The sequence below is a fragment of the Phyllobates terribilis genome, unplaced genomic scaffold (genome assembly GCF_046119375.1).
Source record: "Phyllobates terribilis strain yellow unplaced genomic scaffold, ASM4611937v1 Scaffold_12__6_contigs__length_324123572, whole genome shotgun sequence".
NCBI lineage: Eukaryota > Metazoa > Chordata > Amphibia > Anura > Dendrobatidae > Phyllobates > Phyllobates terribilis.
The window spans coordinates 15974343-15996018 of record NW_027362772.1 but is presented as its reverse complement, the minus strand read 5'-3'; the positions used below and the strand labels follow the sequence as shown (position 1 = coordinate 15996018).

General features: G+C 48.4%; 1 protein-coding gene across 2 annotated transcripts in view; it reads right to left on the bottom strand.

The window, feature by feature from the left end:
• Positions 1-2811: 2811 nt before the first annotated feature.
• The window catches only part of KMT2B (lysine methyltransferase 2B), a 79972-nt gene continuing 61107 nt past the window's right edge, over positions 2812-21676 (bottom strand). For both annotated transcript variants that reach the window (XM_073655573.1, XM_073655574.1), the window contains exons 19-37: positions 14331-14407; positions 14032-14153; positions 13864-13952; positions 12701-12838; positions 12347-12505; positions 12059-12176; positions 11782-11860; positions 11537-11697; positions 11102-11284; positions 9443-11024; positions 6164-6259; positions 5241-5329; positions 4933-5073; positions 4752-4826; positions 4500-4677; positions 4297-4404; positions 4124-4207; positions 3929-4058; positions 2812-3798 (exon numbers count right to left, since the gene is read on the bottom strand). In XM_073655573.1, the coding sequence (XP_073511674.1) occupies positions 3523-3798; positions 3929-4058; positions 4124-4207; positions 4297-4404; positions 4500-4677; positions 4752-4826; positions 4933-5073; positions 5241-5329; positions 6164-6259; positions 9443-11024; positions 11102-11284; positions 11537-11697; positions 11782-11860; positions 12059-12176; positions 12347-12505; positions 12701-12838; positions 13864-13952; positions 14032-14153; positions 14331-14407 (3885 nt within the window). In that variant the 3' untranslated portion in view covers positions 2812-3522. The remainder of the gene's footprint in view (positions 3799-3928; positions 4059-4123; positions 4208-4296; positions 4405-4499; positions 4678-4751; positions 4827-4932; positions 5074-5240; positions 5330-6163; positions 6260-9442; positions 11025-11101; positions 11285-11536; positions 11698-11781; positions 11861-12058; positions 12177-12346; positions 12506-12700; positions 12839-13863; positions 13953-14031; positions 14154-14330; positions 14408-21676) is intronic.

Sequence of the window (21676 nt, the reverse complement as noted above, 5' to 3'; positions counted from 1 at the left end):
CTATGTAATAGATCCCTCTGTGTGTAATGGCTCTATGTAATAGATCCCTCTGTGTAATGACTATGTAATAGATCCCCCTGTGTGTAATGGCTCTATGTAATAGATCCCTCTGTGTGTAATGGCTCTATAGAATAGATCCTTCTGTGTGTAATGGCTCTATAGAATAGATCCCTGTGTGTAATGACTCTATAGAATAGATCCCTCTGTGTGTAATGGCTCTATAGAATAGATCCCTCTGTGTGTAATGGCTCTATAGAATAGATCCCTCTGTGTGTAATGGCTCTATAGAATAGATCGCTCTGTGTGTAATGGCTCTATAGAATAGATCCCTCTGTGTGTAATGGCTCTATAGAATAGATCCCTCTGTGTGTAATGGCTCTATGTAATAGACCCCCTGTGTGTAATGACTCTATATAATAGATCCCTCTGTGTGTAATGACTCTATATAATAGATCCCTCTGTGTGTAATGGCTCTATATAATAGATCCCTCTGTGTGTAATGGCTCTATATAATAGATCCCTGTGTGTAATGGCTCTATATAATAGATCCCTGTGTGTAATGGCTCAATATAATAGATCCCTCTGTGTGTAATGACTATGTAATAGATCCCTCTGCGTGTAATGGCTCTATGTAATAGATCCCTCTGCGTGTAATGGCTCTATGTAATAGATCCCTCTGCGTGTAATGGCTCTATGTAATAGATCCCTCTGCGTGTAATGGCTCTATGTAATAGATCCCTCTGCGTGTAATGACTCTATGTAATAGATCCCTCTGCGTGTAATGACTCTATATAATAGATCCCTGTGCGTGTAATGACTCTATATAATAGATCCCTGTGCGTGTAATGACTCTATATAATAGATCCCTGTGCGTGTAATGACTATATAATAGATCCTTCTGTATGTAATGACTCTATATAATAGACCCGTGTGTGTAATGACTCTATATAATAGACCCCTCTGTGTGTAATGACTCTATATAATAGACCCCTCTGTGTGTAATGACTCTATATAATAGACCCCTCTGCGTGTAATGACTCTATATAATAGACCCCTCTGCGTGTAATGACTCTATATAATAGACCGCTCTGCGTGTAATGACTCTATATAATAGACCCCTCTGCGTGTAATGACTCTATATTATAGACCCCTCTGCGTGTAATGACTCTATATAATAGACCCCTCTGCGTGTAATGACTCTATATAATAGATCCCTCTGCGTGTAATGACTCTATATAATAGATCCCTCTGCGTGTAATGACTCTATATAATAGATCCCTCTGCGTGTAATGACTCTATATAATAGACCCCTCTGCGTGTAATGACTCTATATAATAGATCCCTCTGCGTGTAATGACTCTATATAATAGATCGCTCTGCGTGTAATGACTCTATATAATATATGAGTTTCACTTTTTGTATTGAAGAACTGAAATAAATTAACTTTTTGATGATATTCTAATTTAGTGAGATGCAGCTGTATGTCCCCGTCCGTTGGGAGTAGTGAAGGCTGGCTCCATCAGTCCTTCTACAGGCCGTAGACTTCGTACGTTTAGGGAAGTTTCCTCAGAGTTGTCCGCTTTATCGTTCCCCAAGCTGAATAAACTCTTTTACTTTCTTCTTCTGTATCTCTGCGGACCTCCAGCCCCTCAGGTCCCTGAACTCTTCCTCAACCGTTCCCATCAACAACTACATCTCTGACTGACTGCCCGACAGGACTAACCATTGCTCTCCTTTGGCCCAAAAACTCCTCCCCTTTTTTTTTTTTTTTTAAACTAGACCAATCATCAACCATCTCCGTCGGTTGCTGGGTTAACTTCTCCCTTCACTACTTAACTGCAGTCATTACCCACTAATAACGTGCACTGAACTTCCTATACCCTAAACTGCGCCCTAAATCCCATACACTATCAGCCCCAATATCAATCCCTAACTAAACACTAAACAATGTCCTACGCTTTCCCTATATACAAATAACATTATACATTTCATTACATTAGTGCCTCTGTTACCATACAGATTCATTTCTTAATATATTATTTTCACAAAAATAAAAGAAACCTATACACTTGGTAGATAAGCTATTGAGAGAGGGAGAGGAATATGACAGTCACTGTCACATCCTTACATACCTCCCTTCTAAAATATGGTCGTCCTCGACCATACAGAACCGATAGGATGCAATACCTAGAGATACACAACTAAAGACATTGTGCCCCTGTCACATCCTTAAATACAGGCACATTTCACACACACAAAAAAAAACAACTCACCTCTCTCCCGTTCCCACTGCACTCTGCTCCTATGTCCGCACAGCAGACACAATGTAGTGATGCCATCACCTCTGTGGTCTCAGTCGCACACTGATTGGTGGAAGCAGCAGCCAGCAGCACCGTCCTCCACCAATGTATTCATCACTGTCTGCAGATGTGGGCAGGGCTGGGGAAAGGTGCGGTTCGCAGGCCAGTGTTTTCAGCCTTTTGACTGTTGCAGGGCAGACTGGAACAGCCAGAGGGCCAGCTGTGGTCCGCGGCCCGCACTTTGCCCAGGTCTGCCCTACAGCCTCCATACTGCATACGTTTATGCATCACTCCATAAGGATGACATGGTGGGAGGCGGCGCACAGGGCCCCTGTCTGGTAGCAGCGAATACTGCCGCGGTCACTGGAAGAAGGTCCAGCAATTCCTGTCCCGCTGGTGAAGCTCATCACAGGCGAATACGATGCTCCAAGCAGGACGGTGACATGCGGCTGCCCGGCGCTCATCTGAATTATATCCCACCCCACCTCCATCGCACTGATGGAGGCAGCAAAATGGCAAAATGTTCCTTTTATTTAAAACGCTAAACAGGTGAGACATGAACCATTATTCTCCAGCAAGTCCTTAAATAAAAAAAAGTGCATAGAAAAAAAAAACAAGGTCCTTACAAATCTTTATACACGTATGTACAAGTCTTGATGCGCCGTCAACAGTCGATATACTCAGAACGGCGTTGCGATCGCCGCTCGTCCACCCCGGAAGAAAACGGGGAGAGGAAAGAAAAAAAAAAAATCAAGAGAACGCCATGATACAATGCAGAGAAGAAATCAGGGGGGTGAAGATAGGGGGTCGTTAACCATTTCAGGTCTGGGAAGGTCATTAGCAGCAAAAAGGAATAAAAATTTGATTGTCACCCCCAAAAAAAAAGGAACTTGTGTTTGTTCCTTTACTCCCCAGTATTTGGATCGGTTATCATCCTATGGGAGTGATCTGGGAAAAAGCACTGGTTAAAAAGAGAGAGACCACCTTTCTGTGAGACGCCATTCGGGGGAGAACCTGGAAGCAGCAGCGAGGGAGAGGAGAAATCTAGAGAGGACCCTGAGAGGAAGGAGAGGACCTGCCCTTCAGGACAGAAGGTAAAGTGCGGTTTCCGGTGATGCTCTCCTCTGCGCAGAGAGAAGCACCATTGATCTTTCTCAGCCCGGTCAGGGAGGCTTGGTGCGTCCGCCATGGGAAGTGCCAGCACCTCCACGGCCAGCTGGGCTCAGTTGAGGAATCGGCGACACTTCTTGGCCCCGCAGTTACAGTGCAGCTTGCTGCTGGCGTCCTCGATGGGGAACTTGTAGTCGTAGGTTAGTTCCTCGCCGCGGTAAATGCTCCGGAGGGCGAAGATGACGATGTGTTTCTGGCCTTCCACGTGGATCACCCTGGAGTAGCAGTTGGGTTCGCACGAGTGGTTGATGAAGCGCGCAGCGTTCCCGTGCATAGTCGCGTCCACCACGTCAAAGTCGTCGATGCGGAACATGTAACATCCGATGCCCTGGAAGAAAAGGCAGCGGCGGTCAGAGCCCTCCATTGCCCGGACCCTCCTGTACCGATTCCTGCTTCCATACATTGACAGGAAACAGAGATCTTGAAATACGAGTGCCGCCATATTGGCGCGGCTTTACCTTGCTGTCGTAGTACTTCTCCCGCTTGTCTGTCAGGACGGCGCGGATCACGTTGCCGGAATACTCGATAACCATTTCGCCGGCATCGATGTTCCTTTTACAAAACAACCCCCGGCCGTGAATGGCGGACCTGAAAAAGGAGGCTGTGAGGACATGGCGAGGTTACGTGGTGCTGGCGACCGGACCCCCACTTACCTGTAGACCCCCACCGCTTCTTTGGACGTTTTCTTCAGGTGCCTGAACCTCATCGCCATGGGGAGATCCAGACTGGTCGCTCGTCTGAAAACACAAAGAGGTTAAGGTGACGGTACTAAAAATAAGTGACCCCCCCCCCCCCCCCCCCTCGCAGAGCAGCGCCATCCTACTACCTGGTGGACTTCAGCTGCACCTCCTCCTCCTCTTCCTCGATCGAGCACAGCTCCGGCAGGTTGCGGTGCTGCGATGCCAGGAAATTGAACATATCAAAGGTGCTTTTCCTGCCCCCCAAAAAAAAAAACAAAAAAAAAAACAACAGAAAAGTAAGTACAGCGAAGCCTCAACTTCGGAGGAGATGAGCGGCGCCTGCACATACCGGACGTAGTACTCGCTACGGGCGCAGCCAGACGGGTTGATCAGCAGCTCTTCCTCCTCTACCTCCTGCGGATGGAAAAGAAACTTGTACCCGCGGCAGCGCTCGGCTCCGATCAGCTGCTCCAGGAGGAAGAGGACGGCGTCGTGCTGAACTCCCAGCATCCGCGATCCGCTCAGACCTAGGGGAGCAAGGCTCAGTACACAGAGCACCACCGACCCCGTGATAGGGACCCTCACCCTGACACCCACTCACCGGAGAAGGACAGCTGCCTGAGCCTCCCGACACCTCGCGCCTCCTGCACCTTCTCCACTACTCGCCTCCACGCACCTGAACGAGAAGAAGGCAAAGCTGAGAACCAAAATCCCACACTTATACGGCAGCGAAGTCTAAGAGGGGGTTGGGGACCCCCTTAAGCTCAGCATTATGCCCGTACCTTCGGCGCTGTCAGACTGGGTGTAGAAGCCGTCCTCGCTGATGATCTCGAAGCGCAGGTGCGGGCTACCTCTCCTCAGTAACAGATTCTCCTTCTCCTTCAGAAATCGGTCCTCGAAGTCGTCAAAATTGGGGGAGAAATCTGTAAAGATGGAGATGGAAGGCCCCCAATAACTCCAGGAAAGTGGTGGCAGTGACGACTTCTTCTAACGTCAGTGATATTGCCTGTCACCAGCTTTCCCCAAACCAGACTTAACGGTTACTGGAGAGGACAGTGCTGGATATTGGGGACCCTGCACTCCTCGTTACCTTCCGCGTGATCTGAGCCAGGAGACTCTTTTGACGATTCTGCTGTTGGAAGTTCGGTTTTCACATCCACAGTGAGGTCAAGAAGAAGCCTAAAAAATGGTTAAAGAAAACGTTCAGACCAGGAGCTGCTCCTGACCAGACCCCGGAGCAGCGACCCAGGAGCTGTGCGCACGACCCAGGAGCTGTGCGCACGACCCAGGAACAGAGACCCAGGAGCAGCGCGCCCGACCCAGGAGCAGCGCGCCCGACCCAGGAGCAGAGACCCAGGAGAAGCGCGCCCAGGAGAAGCGCGCCCTACCCAGGAGCTGTGCGCACGACCCAGGAACAGAGACCCAGGAGCTGTGAGCACGACCCAGGAACAGAGACCCAGGAGCTGTGAGCACGACCCAGGAACAGAGACCCAGGAGCAGCGCGCCCGACCCAGGAGAAGCGCGCCCGACCCAGGAACAGAGACCCAGGAGCAGCGCGCACGACCCAGGAACAGAGACCCAGGAACAGCGCGCCCGACCCAAGAGCAGCGCGCCCGACCCAGGAACAGAGACCCAGGAGAAGCGCGCCTGACCCAGGAGCAGCGCGCCCGACCCAGGAACAGAGACCCAGGAGCAGCGCGCCCGACCCAGGAGCTGTGCGCACGACCCAGGAACAGAGACCCAGGAGAAGCGCGCCCGACCCAGGAGCAGCGCGCCCGACCCAGGAACAGAGACCCAGGAGCAGCGCGCCCGACCCAGGAGCTGTGCGCACGACCCAGGAACAGAGACCCAGGAGCTGTGCGCACGACCCAGGAGCAGCGCACCCGACCCAGGAGCAGAGACCCAGGAGCAGCGCGCCCGACCCAGGAGCAGCGCGCCCGACCCAGGAGCAGAGACCCAGGAGCAGCGCGCCCGACCCAAGAGCAGCGCGCCCGACCCAAGAGCAGGACTCACCCGTTCATGTTCATGTTCATACCAGGATCCTCATCATCCACAAAGTCCAGGTCCACAATCTCTTGTACAACAGCTTCACTCATCTTACGCTTTGGTCTGTAAAAGAAACCAGTACTGAATGCAAAACATACCCCAAAACAGTCGCTACAGTGTACCAGCGAAGGCTACAGACGCCAGGAGGAGATTACCAACAATGATGCATGTAACACACCCTCACTTATTCAGAGCTGAAACCTGGAAAATAGTGAGTGCAGCTCTGGAGTATAATACAGGATGTAACTGAGGATCAGTAATGTAATGTACGTACACAGTGACTGCACCAGCAGAATAGTGAGTGCAGCTCTGGAGGATAATACAGGATGTAACTCAGGATCAGTAATGTAATGTATGTACACAGTGACTGCACCAGCAGAATAGTGAGTGCAGCTCTGGAGTATAATACAGGATGTAACTCAGGATCAGTAATGTAATGTATGTACACAGTGACTGCACCAGCAGAATAGTGAGTGCAGCTCTGGAGTATAATACAGGATGTAACTCAGGATGAGTAATGTAAAGTATGTACACAGTGACTGCACCAGCAGAATAGGGAGTGCAGCTCTGGAGTATAATACAGGATGTAACTCAGGTTCAGTAATGTAATGTATGTACACAGTGACTGCACCAGCAGAATAGTGAGTGCAGCACTGGAGTATAATACAGGATGTAACTCAGGATCAGTAATGTAATGTATCTACACAGTGACTGCACCAGCAGAATAGTGAGTGCAGCTCTGGAGTGTAATACAGGATGTAACTCAGGATGAGTAATGTAATGTATCTACACAGTGACTGCACCAGCAGAATAGTGAGTGCAGCTCTGGAGTATAATACAGGATGTAACTCAGGATGAGTAATGTAATGTATGTACACAGTGACTGCACCAGCAGAATAGTGAGTGCAGCTCTGGAGTATAATACAGGATGTAACTCAGGATCAGTAATATAATGTATGTACACAGTGACTGCACCAGCAGAATAGTGAGTGCAGCTCTGGAGTGTAATACAGGATGTAACTCAGGATCAGTAATGTAATGTATGTACACAGTGACTGCACCAGCAGAATAGTGAGTGCAGCTCTGGAGTATAATACAGGATGTAACTCAGGATCAGTAATGTAATGTATGTACACAGTGACTGCACCAGCAGAATAGTGAGTGCAGCTCTGGAGTATAATACAGGATGTAACTCAGGATCAGTAATATAATGTATGTACACAGTGACTGCACCAGCAGAATAGTGAGTGCAGCTCTGGGGTATAATACAGGATGTAACTCAGGATCAGTAATGTAATGTATGTACACAGTGACTGCACCAGCAGAATAGTGAGTGCAGCTCTGGGGTATAATACAGGATGTAATTCAGGATCAGTAATGTAATGTATGTACACAGTGACTGCACCAGCAGAATAGTGAGTGCAGCTCTGGAGTGTAATACAGGATGTAACTCAGGATCAGTAAAGTAATGTATCTACACAGTGACTGCACCAGCAGAATAGTGAGTGCAGCTCTGGAGTATAATACAGGATGTAACTCAGGATGAGTAATGTAATGTATGTACACAGTGACTGCACCAGCAGAATAGTGAGTGCAGCACTGGAGTATAATACAGGATGTAACTCCGGATCAGTAATGTAATGTATGTACACAGTGACTGCACCAGCAGAATAGTGAGTGCAGCTCTGGAGGATAATACAGGATGTAACTCCGGATCAGTAATGTAATGTATGTACACAGTGACTGCACCAGCAGAATAGTGAGTGCAGCTCTGGAGTATAATACAGGATGTAACTCAGGATCAGTAATGTAATGTATGTACACAGTGACTGCACCAGCAGAATAGTGAGTGCAGCTCTGGGGTATAATACAGGATGTAACTCAGGATCAGTAATGTATGTACACAGTGACTGCACCAGCAGAATAGTGAGCACAGCTCTGGGGTATAATACAGGATGTAACTCAGGATCAGTAATGTACTGTATGTACACAGTGACTGCACCAGTAGAATAGTGAGCACAGCTCTGGGGTATAATACAGGATGTAACTCAGGATCAGTAATGTAATGTATGTACACAGTGACTGCACCAGCAGAATAGCGAGTGCAGCTCTGGAGTGTAATACAGGATGTAACTCAGGATCAGTAATGTAATGTATGTACACAGTGACTGCACCAGCAGAATAGTGAGTGCAGCTCTGAAGTATAATACAGGATGTAACTCAGGATCAGTAATGTATGTACACAGTGACTGCACCAGCAGAATAGTGAGTGCAGCTCTGGAGTGTAATACAGGATGTAACTCCGGATCAGTAATGTAATGTATGTACACAGTGACTGCACCAGCAGAATAGTGAGTGCAGCTCTGGAGTATAATACAGGATGTAACTCAGGATCAGTAATGTAATGTATGTACACAGTGACTGCACCAGCAGAATAGTGAGTGCAGCTCTGGGGTATAATACAGGATGTAACTCAGGATCAGTAATGTATGTACACAGTGACTGCACCAGTAGAATAGTGAGCACAGCTCTGGGGTATAATACAGGATGTAACTCAGGATCAGTAATGTAATGTATGTACACAGTGACTGCACCAGCAGAATAGTGAGTGCAGCTCTGGAGTGTAATACAGGATGTAACTCAGGATCAGTAATGTAATGTATGTACACAGTGACTGCACCAGTAGAATAATGAGCACAGCTCTGGGGTATAATACAGGATGTAACTCAGGATCAGTAATGTAATGTATGTACACAGTGACTGCACCAGCAGAATAGTGAGTGCAGCTCTGGAGTATAATACAGGATGTAACTCAGGATCAGTAATGTAATGTATGTACACAGTGACTGCACCAGCAGAATAGTGAGTGCAGCTCTGGGGTATTATACAGGATGTAACTCAGGATCAGTAATGTAATGTATGTACACAGTGACTGCACCAGCAGAATAGTGAGTGCAGCTCTGGAGTGTAATACAGGATGTAACTCAGGATCAGTAATGTAATGTATCTACACAGTGACTGCACCAGCAGAATAGTGAGTGCAGCTCTGGAGTATAATACAGGATGTAACTCAGGATCTGTAATGTATGTACACAGTGACTGCACCAGCAGAATAGTGAGTGCAGCTCTGGAGTATAATACAGGATGTAACTCAGGATCAGTAATGTAATGTATGTACACAGTGACTGCACCAGCAGAATAGTGAGTGCAGCTCTGGAGTGTAACACAGAACGCTCTGGCACGTACCTTGAGTTTGCCGTTTTCGCCAATGCGCAGTTGTAATTCATGACCACGGACTGCATTAGCTTCTGCGCGTTTGGTATTTCCAGTTTATTAGACAAGTCCAGTTTAAGTTTCTTGCTTGCAAAGGTGCTGGCGGTGTCGATGGCCGCTCTCTTCATGCAGACAGGTGGTACCTGGCCTTGCTTAGTGGGGGCAGGCGGTAGAAGAGGCAGATGTAACTGCGGCCTAGGGGGGGCCGGCTGTAGGAGAGGCAGATGTACTTGCGGCTTAGGGGGGGCCGGCGGTAGGAGAGGCAGCTGTACCTGCGGCTGGGGTTGGGCCGGCGGTAGGAGAGGCAGCGGCACCTGGGGTTGGACAGGGGGAGTTGGAGCAACGCTGAGCAGTCCTGTATTCATGGAGAGACCCTGCACAAGACACGTCTGAGAGATGCCAGCGATTGTCGGGGATATCATGGTGGTCTGTGGCCCCAGCGTGAGCTGTCCACTCCCCTGCAACAGGTTTAACATTGGAACAACTCGCAGCGTCCATGTTGGTTGGGGGGCCGTCTGGAATAATACGGTGCCAAGGTTCGTGCTTGGGGGCTGCGCCGGAGGCGGGGGCTTGGCTGCGGCCGGCTGAGGAAGACAAGGGATGGGAACCTTGTTTGTAACTTTTGGTTTTGGGACCACTTTACTGGGCCGGGCAGGGGCCACCCGTGTGATTGTGACACAGTCGGATTTGGTAAGGTCCTGCAGCAGCGGAGGATTTCCTGCCACATCCGCCATGTTTATCACCACCGGGCCCGTCGGCTTGTTGTATGAAATCACATTCGGTGCCGCGTTGTTTCGGGCGGCGGATGCCGGTTCGGAGGACGGACACAGCGGGCCGTTAGGGGGCATGGACAGTAGTGGGCGACACACTCTTTGCAATTGTGGGGGGTCCCTAAGCGGAGGCGGTCCCTGCCTTACACAGTCCATGCCATTGGACAGTGAGGGAGTTGTCACCCCGTTCAGGATGATGGCGGAGCTGGTGGCGGCTGGCGCAGACCCCCCCTGCTGCACCGCAGTCTGCCCTCCTGCCCCGGACACTCCTGCTGCCTTCAACACAAACTCCACTATATCTGACGGCAGGTGGGTGGGGGTCTTACCGCTGCCCAGGGGGCCGTTGCGGCTTTGTGACGCGTCCTCGCTGTCCGTACTGTCGTGGATGCCGTCCAGCTGCTCAATATGTCCGGACATGGACATGAGTGGGCTTAAAGGTTCATGGTTCACCACCGTCCGTGTCAGCCCATAGTACGGGTCGCCCGCTTCCTCCTCGGTGCTGCTGCCACCCTCAGATTCGTCCACCCGCGGAGTTCTGCCCTGCAGCGGACCGGTGCCCACCTCGGACGCGTCGCCTGTCTGCAGCAGAGTCTCGCTCTCAGCGGATGATCGGCGGATTGCCGGCAGAGAGGAGCTGGAGGGGGGCGAGCTTGGGAGTGGCGCAGAAGACTGACGGGTGGCTCTGGGTGACGGCGGATGGGGCCGTCTGGACCTACGGTGAGGCGTCACGTCAGGATCGCAGACCTTCAGGATGTGGTGGGATAACGGGGAAGACGACGGACTCCCTGAAAAAGGCAAAATAAAGTGAGAACATCCCGGGAAGAGACTACGTCAGTCCCATGTAAACAGGATCAAAGCTTACCTGGGGACGGCAGAGGGCGTGAAGAGCCGCCGAGAGGCCGCCGTGATGGAGAGAAGTTTGGATTCTTCATCCGTGCACCGCAGAAGGAGCGGGGGGCAACGGCGGAGGTGATGGGCTCTGAAGGGGGCGGCCGAGGTACCGGGGTCCTCTCCGGGGTGGGAGAACTGACTGAGACCTTCTCAGCTGCCGGAAAAAATATAGGTAAGGTTACTGCTCATCATTGTCCTCCATATCAATAGCGGCCCTGCTTCCTGCTCATCGTTAGAGGGTCCCCCCTCTCCTCATGCAGAGCCAGCATGGTCTGGTAATTGGGGGCCCGGTAGAGAATGACTCGTATGTACAATGAAGGGGGATGGCTGTACATTAGTAAAGGAGAAAGGTTGAATGACCCTGTTCACTCACTAAGAAAATGCTGCCCCCTGCTGGTGCACTTACTTGGGATGTGTCCTGGGCTGTGGATGATGGTCGTGTTATTCCCCGGGCCATCCAGTCCTTCCGGAGGGAGATCCATCTCTTTAGGCCGGTGCTCGACCACCCTGCACTTGTACCAGCAGCGCCGCCGGGCGTCCTGTGTACTCCAGTACAGGCGAGAGCACCTGGGGAGAAACGGACACGATGGACACAGGCGACGGACTAACCCACAACAGACCCGACTAGTGTATGAGCCGCAGGACACTTACTGGTAGCCAACAGGGAAAATCTTCCCTTCAGACACGGATAAATCTGACAGCATACCCAGCGAGTCGATCTTCATGGAGCCTTAGAAGGACGAAGCGGAAAGCGAAGAGTTAGATACTTACAAAGACGACATAGGGGGGATACAGGGAGTGGAGCCCCCTAGTGGCGGGATTACATAAAGCAGAGAGATTACTAAATATGTCTGCGCTTTCTCTGTGCTGGCATTGTGTCCCACTCTCCAGTAACCCCCAGAGCAGCACTCGCAATTCTGCATCTTACCGATCATCATGTGGATGCTCTCCGTCTCCAGACCCTGAAGAAACTTTCTCCTAAAGTTGATTCCGTCGAAGTCCACGTAGACCCTGCGCAGCACGTCAAAGGAGTCGGCGCCAACAGTCTGCGTGTAGAGAGCGGACAGTGAATGCCACAGACGTCTGCACCCCTCTGCCCTCCACCACCAACCCGGGTACACAGGACACCCATACATTAGGGTCTCACCGTCCCGTCCACCCCCACTGCCTTTACCGGGTACACAGGACCCCCACACTCTATACTTCAGGGTCTCACCGTCCCGTCCAGCAGACTCGTGTGCTTCTGACAGAACATCTTCTTGTCGTCCTGGAAGCTGCAGCGCGTCGCTCGTGCGCACATGAAGTGGAAATTACTCTGGCACGTGGACAGGCAGCAGCCGACCGTGGCCCCAATCTTCATGCAGTGCTCACAACGCTGCCCGAAATAAGAGGAGAGGAGAAGTGTTAGGGGAGAAGGGAAGGAGAGACTAGAGAAGAGGAGTCGTCATCCGGCCTCCAGGAATAAAGAGACGACGATCAGGTCATCGGTGTCAGTCACTGACAACAAGCGGAGGAACTGACAGCATCAAACGTAACGCTCTGGGGTGGTGGATACAGTGACTGCGCTCACCAGCTGCCGCCCTCGAGCCACCGCGGCGTGCACGTTCTTCAGGGAACCATCGTTCTCCTCGAAGACCTCGGCCGACCAGATGGCGCAGTTGATGTGAGTCCACTCGTTCTGGCCGATGTATAGGAGTCTCCCGGCATCCTAGGAGGGAAGGATCGGGGTGCTGGGTGACAGCGGCGTGGTACAGCTCCTGGGGTCACAGTAATGTCGGGGTGCAGGGTGACAGCGGCGTGGTACAGCTCCCGGGGTCACAGTAATGTCGGGGTGCAGGGTAACAGCGGCGTGGTACAGCTCCCGGGGTCACAGTAATGTCGGGGTGCTGGGTGACAGCGGCGTGGTACAGCTCCCGGGGTCACAGTAATGTCAGGGTGCTGGGTGACAGCTGCGTGGTACAGCTCCCGGGGTCGCAGTAATGTCGGGGTGCTGGGTGACAGCGGCGTGGTACAGCTCCCGGGGTCACAGTAATGTCGGGGTGCTGGGTGACAGCGGCGTGGTACAGCTCCTGGGGTCACAGTAATGTCGGGGTGCAGGGTGACAGCGGTGTGGTACAGCCTCCGGAGTCACAGTAATGTCGGGGTGCTGGGTGACAGCGGCGTGGTACAGCTCCCGGGGTCACAGTAATGTCGGGGTGCAGGGTGACAGCGGTGTGGTACAGCCCCCGGAGTCACAGTAATGTCGGGGTGCTGGGTGACAGCGGCGTGGTACAGCTCCTGGGGTCACAGTAATGTCGGGGTGCAGGGTGACAGCGGTGTGGTACAGCCTCCGGAGTCACAGTAATGTCGGGGTGCTGGGTGACAGCGGCGTGGTACAGCTCCCGGGGTCGCAGTAATGTCGGGGTGCACGGTGACAGCGGCGTGGTACAACCCCCGGGGTCGCAGTAATGTCGGGGTGCAGGGTGACAGCGGTGTGGTACAGCTCCCGGGGTCGCAGTAATGTCGGGGTGCAGGGTGACAGCGGCGTGGTACAACCCCCGGGGTCGCAGTAATGTCGGGGTGCAGGGTGACAGCGGCGTGGTACAACCCCCGGGGTCGCAGTAATGTCGGGGTGCAGGGTGACAGCGGCGTGGTACAACCCCCGGGGTCGCAGTAATGTCGGGGTGCAGTGGGGGCATAATAAAAGACACCCAGCTTTCCCAGAATGCAGCAGGGGGCGCCACGTCTCGTTACCTTGGGGTCGTCGTCCCCGTACTTCAGGCACAGGGCGCACTGACGCGTATCTTTCTCCAGGTCTTGCTCTGACCCAACTTCTTTCTTCACTGAAAAGAAAAAACACAGGAATAAAAGAAGTGAAGAAGAGACCAGCGGAGCCCCCGGTGGGAGGTATCGGGGTGGTACCTTTCTGGGGGGATACTGGCTGCGGTTTGACGCCGTTGCTCTGGGAGCCATCTTCTCTCTCCCGCCAGTGGGCATAAGTATGATCCGGGTAGGGCGGCAGCATGGCGTGAGGAAGGAGCCCACTGTAAGAAGAAGCATGTTAGTGCGGGCCAGTCAGGAAAGGGTTACACAGCAATGCCAAAACAGAGCGTGAGTTCATCTGTCCCGCAACGCGCGCCGGGACGTGCAGCCGTTTAGTAATGATTGCGCCATGCTGTTACTGCAGAAACTCCTTAAATAATGAGACCGGAGCCACTCACTTGTTTACAGATTTGTGGTTCTTCTCCCAATATTTGGAGTCCTCAACATTAAACCAAGTAAAACTTTTCTCCATCAGCTGAAAAAAAAAATATAATAGAAATAAAAGATATAAATATATACTAATAAATAATACAGCATGTAACTGAGGATCAGTAATGTATGTACACAGTGACTGCACCAGCAGAATAGTGAGTGCAGCTCTGGAGTATAATACAGGATGTAACTGAGGATCAGTAATGTAATGTATGTACACAGTGACTGCACCAGCAGAATAGTGAGTGCAGCTCTGGAGTATAATACAGGATGTAACTCAGGATCAGTAATGTAATGTATGTGCACAGTGACTGCACCAGCAGAATAGTGAGTGCAGCTCTGGAGTATAATACAGGATGTAACTCAGGATCAGTAATGTAATGTATGTACACAGTGACTGCACCAGCAGAATAGTGAGTGCAGCTCTGGAGTATAATACATGATGTAACTCATGATCAGTAATGTATTGTATGTACACAGTGACTTCACCAGCAGAATAGTGAGTGCAGCTCTGGAGTATAATACAGGATGTAACTCAGGATCAGTAATGTAATGTATGTGCACAGTGACTGCACCAGCAGAATAGTGAGCGCAGCTCTGGAGTATAATACAGGATGTAACTCAGGATCAGTAATGTAATGTATGTACACAGTGACTGCACCAGCAGAATAGTGAGTGCAGCTCTGGAGTATAATACAGGATGTAACTCAGGATCAGTAATGTAATGTATGTACACAGTGACTGCACCAGCAGAATAGTGAGTGCAGCTCTGGAGTATAATACAGGATGTAACTCAGGATCAGTAATGTAATGTATGTGCACAGTGACTGCACCAGCAGAATAGTGAGTGCAGCTCTGGAGTATAATACAGGATGTAACTCAGGATCAGTAATGTAATGTATGTGCACAGTGACTGCACCAGCAGAATAGTGAGCGCAGCTCTGGAGTATAATACAGGATGTAACTCAGGATCAGTAATGTAATGTATGTACACAGTGACTGCACCAGCAGAATAGTGAGTGCAGCTCTGGAGTATAATACAGGATGTAACTCAGGATCAGTAATGTAATGTATGTACACAGTGACTGCACCAGCAGAATAGTGAGTGCAGCTCTGGAGTATAATACAGGATGTAACTCAGGATCAGTAATGTAATGTATGTGCACAGTGACTGCACCAGCAGAATAGTGAGTGCAGCTCTGGAGTATAATACATGATGTAACTCATGATCAGTAATGTATTGTATGTACACAGTGACTTCACCAGCAGAATAGTGAGTGCAGCTCTGGAGTATAATACAGGATGTAACTCAGGATCAGTAATGTAATGTATGTGCACAGTGACTGCACCAGCAGAATAGTGAGTGCAGCTCTGGAGTATAATACAGGATGTAACTCAGGATCAGTAATGTAATGTATGTACACAGTGACTGCACCAGCAGAATAGTGAGTGCAGCTCTGGAGTATAATACAGGTTGTAACTCAGGATCAGTAATGTAATGTATGTACACAGTGACTGCACCAGCAGAATAGTGAGTGCAGCTCTGGAGTATAATACAGGAGGTAACTCAGGATCAGTAATGTATTGTATGTATACAGTGACTGCACCAGCAGAATAGTGAGTGCAGCTCTGGGGTATAATACAGGAGGTATCTCCGGATCAGTAATGTATTGTATGTACACAGTGATTGCACCAGCAGAATAATGAGTGCAGCTCTGGAGTATAATACAGGATGTAACTGAGGATCAGTAATGTAATTATGTACACAGTGACTGCACCAGCAGAATAGTGAGTGCAGCTCTGCAGTATAATACAGGAGGTAACTCAGGATCAGTAATGTATTGTATGTATACAGTGACTGCACCAGCAGAATAGTGAGTGCAGCTCTGGGGTATAATACAGGAGGTATCTCCGGATCAGTAATGTAATGTATATACACAGTGACTGCACCAGCAGAATAGTGAGTGCAGCTCTGGGGTATAATACAGGATGTAACTCAGGATCAGTAATGTAATGTATGTACACAGTGACTGCACCAGCAGAATGGTGAGTGCAGCTCTGGAGTATAATACAGGATGTAACTCAGGATCAGTAATGTAATGTATGTGCACAGTGACTGCACCAGCAGAATAGTGAGTGCAGCTCTGGAGTATAATACAGCATGGAACTCAGGATCAATACAGGATAAATACAGGATCAGTAATGTAATGTATATACACAGTGACTGCACCAGCAGAATAGTGAGTGCAGCTCTGGAGTATAATACAGGATGTAACTCAGGATCAGTAATGTAATGTATGTACACAGTGACTGCACCAGCAGAATAGTGAGTGCAGCTCTGGAGTATAATACAGGATGTAACTCAGGATCAGTAATGTAATGTATGTACACAGTGATTGCACCAGCAGAATAGTGAGCGCAGCTCTGGAGTATAATACAGGATGTAACACAGGATCAGTAATGTAATGTATGTGCACAGTGACTACACCAGCAGAATAGTGAGTGCAGCTCTGTAGTATAATACAGGATGTAACTGAGGATCAGTAATGTATGTACACAGTGACTGCACCAGCAGAATAGTGAGTGCAGCTCTGGAGTATAATACAGGATGTAACTCAGGATCAGTAATGTAATGTATGTGCACAGTGACTGCACCAGCAGAATAGTGAGTGCAGCTCTGGAGTATAATACAGGATGTAACTCAGGATCAGTAATGTAATGTATGTGCACAGTGACTGCACCAGCAGAATAGTGAGTGCAGCTCTGGAGTATAATACAGGATGTAACTCAGGATCAGTAATGTAATGTATGTACACAGTGACTGCACCAGCAGAATAGTGAGTGCAGCTCTGGAGTATAATACAGGATGTAACTGAGGATCAGTAATGTATGTACACAGTGACTGCACCAGCAGAATAGTGAGTGCAGCTCTGGAGTATAATACAGGATGTAACTCAGGATCAGTAATGTAATGTATGTGCACAGTGACTGCACCAGCAGAATAGTGAGTGCAGCTCTGGAGTATAATACATGATGTAACTCATGATCAGTAATGTATTGTATGTACACAGTGACTTCACCAGCAGAATAGTGAGTGCAGCTCTGGAGTATAATACAGGATGTAACTCAGGATCAGTAATGTAATGTATGTGCACAGTGACTGCACCAGCAGAATAGTGAGTGCAGCTCTGGAGTATAATACAGGATGTAACTCAGGATCAGTAATGTAATGTATGTACACAGTGACTGCACCAGCAGAATAGTGAGTGCAGCTCTGGAGTATAATACAGGTTGTAACTCAGGATCAGTAATGTAATGTATGTACACAGTGACTGCACCAGCAGAATAGTGAGTGCAGCTCTGGAGTATAATACAGGAGGTAACTCAGGATCAGTAATGTATTGTATGTATACAGTGACTGCACCAGCAGAATAGTGAGTGCAGCTCTGGGGTATAATACAGGATGTATCTCCGGATCAGTAATGTATTGTATGTACACAGTGATTGCACCAGCAGAATAATGAGTGCAGCTCTGGAGTATAATACAGGATGTAACTGAGGATCAGTAATGTAATTATGTACACAGTGACTGCACCAGCAGAATAGTGAGTGCAGCTCTGCAGTATAATACAGGAGGTAACTCAGGATCAGTAATGTATTGTATGTATACAGTGACTGCACCAGCAGAATAGTGAGTGCAGCTCTGGGGTATAATACAGGAGGTATCTCCGGATCAGTAATGTAATGTATATACACAGTGACTGCACCAGCAGAATAGTGAGTGCAGCTCTGGGGTATAATACAGGATGTAACTCAGGATCAGTAATGTAATGTATGTACACAGTGACTGCACCAGCAGAATGGTGAGTGCAGCTCTGGAGTATAATACAGGATGTAACTCAGGATCAGTAATGTAATGTATGTGCACAGTGACTGCACCAGCAGAATAGTGAGTGCAGCTCTGGAGTATAATACAGCATGGAACTCAGGATCAATACAGGATAAATACAGGATCAGTAATGTAATGTATATACACAGTGACTGCACCAGCAGAATAGTGAGTGCAGCTCTGGAGTATAATACAGGATGTAACTCAGGATCAGTAATGTAATGTATGTACACAGTGACTGCACCAGCAGAATAGTGAGTGCAGCTCTGGAGTATAATACAGGATGCAACTCAGGATCAGTAATGTAATGTATGTACACAGTGATTGCACCAGCAGAATAGTGAGCGCAGCTCTGGAGTATAATACAGGATGTAACACAGGATCAGTAATGTAATGTATGTGCACAGTGACTACACCAGCAGAATAGTGAGTGCAGCTCTGTAGTATAATACAGGATGTAACTGAGGATCAGTAATGTATGTACACAGTGACTGCACCAGCAGAATAGTGAGTGCAGCTCTGGAGTATAATACAGGATGTAACTCAGGATCAGTAATGTAATGTATGTGCACAGTGACTGCACCAGCAGAATAGTGAGTGCAGCTCTGGAGTATAATACAGGATGTAACTCAGGATCAGTAATGTAATGTATGTACACAGTGACTGCACCAGCAGAATAGTGAGTGCAGCTCTGGAGTATAATACAGGATGTAACTCAGGATCAGTAATGTAATGTATGTACACAGTGACTGCACCAGCAGAATAGTGAGTGCAGCTCTGGAGTATAATACAGGAGGTAACTCAGGATCAGTAATGTATTGTATGTATACAGTGACTGCACCAGCAGAATAGTGAGTGCAGCTCTGGGGTATAATACAGGAGGTATCTCCGGATCAGTAATGTATTGTATGTACACAGTGATTGCACCAGCAGAATAATGAGTGCAGCTCTGGAGTATAATACAGGATGTAACTGAGGATCAGTAATGTAATTATGTACACAGTGACTGCACCAGCAGAATAGTGAGTGCAGCTCTGCAGTATAATACAGGAGGTAACTCAGGATCAGTAATGTATTGTATGTATACAGTGACTGCACCAGCAGAATAGTGAGTGCAGCTCTGGGGTATAATACAGGAGGTATCTCCGGATCAGTAATGTAATGTATATACACAGTGCCTGCACCAGCAGAATAGTGAGTGCAGCTCTGGGGTATAATACAGGATGTAACTCAGGATCAGTAATGTAATGTATGTACACAGTGACTGCACCAGCAGAATAGTGAGTGCAGCTCTGGGGTATAATACAGGATGTAACTCAATATCAGTAATGTAATGTATGTACACAGTGAGTGCACCAGCAGAATGGTGAGTGCAGCTCTGGAGTATAATACAGGATGTAACTCAGGATCAGTAATGTAATGTATGTACACAGTGACTGCACCAGCAGAATAGTGAGTGCAGCTCTGGGGTATAATACAGTATGTAACTCAGGATCAGTAATGTAATGTATGTACACAGTGACTGCACCAGCAGAATAGTGAGTGCAGCTCTGGAGTATAATACAGCATGGAACTCAGGATCAATACAGGATCAGTAATGTAATGTATATACACAGTGACTGCACCAGCAGAATAGTGAGTGCAGCTCTGGAGTATAATACAGGATGTAACTCAGGATCAGTAATGTAATGTATGTACACAGTGACTGCACCAGCAGAATAGTGAGTGCAGCTCTGGAGTATAATACAGGATGTAACTCAGGATCAGTAATGTAATGTATGTACACAGTGATTGCACCAGCAGAATAGTGAGCGCAGCTCTGGAGTATAATACAGGATGTAACACAGGATCAGTAATGTAATGTATGTGCACAGTGACTACACCAGCAGAATAGTGAGTGCAGCTCTGTAGTATAATACAGGATGTAACTGAGGATCAGTAATGTATGTACACAGTGACTGCACCAGCAGAATAGTGAGTGCAGCTCTGGAGTATAATACAGGATGTAACTCAGGATCAGTAATGTAATTTATGTACACAGTGACTGCACCAGCAGACTAGTGAGAGCAGCTCTGGAATATAATACAGGATGTAACTCCGGATCAGTAATGTATGTACATGGTGACTGCACCAGCAGAATAGTGAGTGCAGCTCTGGAGTATAATACAGGATGTAACTGAGGATCAGTAATGTAATTATGTACACAGTGACTGCACCAGCAGAATAGTGAGTGCAGCTCTGGAGTATAATACAGGATGTAACTCAGGATCAGTAATGTAATGTATGTACACAGTGACTGCACCAGCAGAATATTGAGTGCAGCTCTGGGGTATAATACAGGAGGTATCTCCGGATCAGTAATGTATTGTATGTACACAGTGATTGCACCAGCAGAATAATGAGTGCAGCTCTGGAGTATAATACAGGATGTAACTGAGGATCAGTAATGTAATTATGTACACAGTGACTGCACCAGCAGAATAGTGAGTGCAGCTCAGGAGTATAATACAGGATGTAACTCAGGATCAGTAATGTAATGTATGTACACAGTGACGGCAACAGCAGAATGGTGAGTGCAGCTCTGGAGTATAATACAGGATGTAACTCAGGATCAGTAATGTAATGTATGTACACAGTGACTCCACCAGCAGAATAGTGAGCACAGCTCTGGAGTATAATACAGGATGTAACTCAGGATCAGTAATGTAATGTACGTACACAGTGACTGCACCAGCAGAATAGTGACTGCAGCTCTGGAGTATAATACAGGATGTAACTCAGGATCAGTAATGTAATGTATGTACACAGTGACTGCACCAGAAGAATAGTGAGCGCAGCTCTGGAGTATAATACAGGATGTAACTCAGGATCAGTAATGTAATGTATGTGCACAGTGACTGCACAAGCAGAATAGTGACTGCAGCTCTGGAGTATAATACAGGATGTAACTCAGGATCAGTAATGTAATGTATGTACACAGTGACTGCACCAGAAGAATAGTGAGCGCAGCTCTGGAGTATAATACAGGATGTAACTGGGGATCAGTAATGTAATGTATGTGCACAGTGACTGCACCAGCAGAATAGTGAGTGCAGCTCTGGAGTATAATACAGCATGGAACTCAGGATCAATACAGGATCAGTAATGTAATGTATATACACAGTGACTGCACCAGCAGAATAGTGAGTGCAGCTCTGGAGTATAATACAGGATGTAACTCAGGATCAGTAATGTAATGTATGTACACAGTGACTGCACCGGCAGAATAGTGAGTGCAGCTCTGGAGTATAATACAGGCTGTAACTCAGGATCAGTAATGTAATGTATGTACACAGTGACTGCACCAGCAGAATAGTGAGTGCAGCTCTGGAGCATAATACAGGATGTAACTCAGGATCAGTAATGTAATGCATGTACACAGTG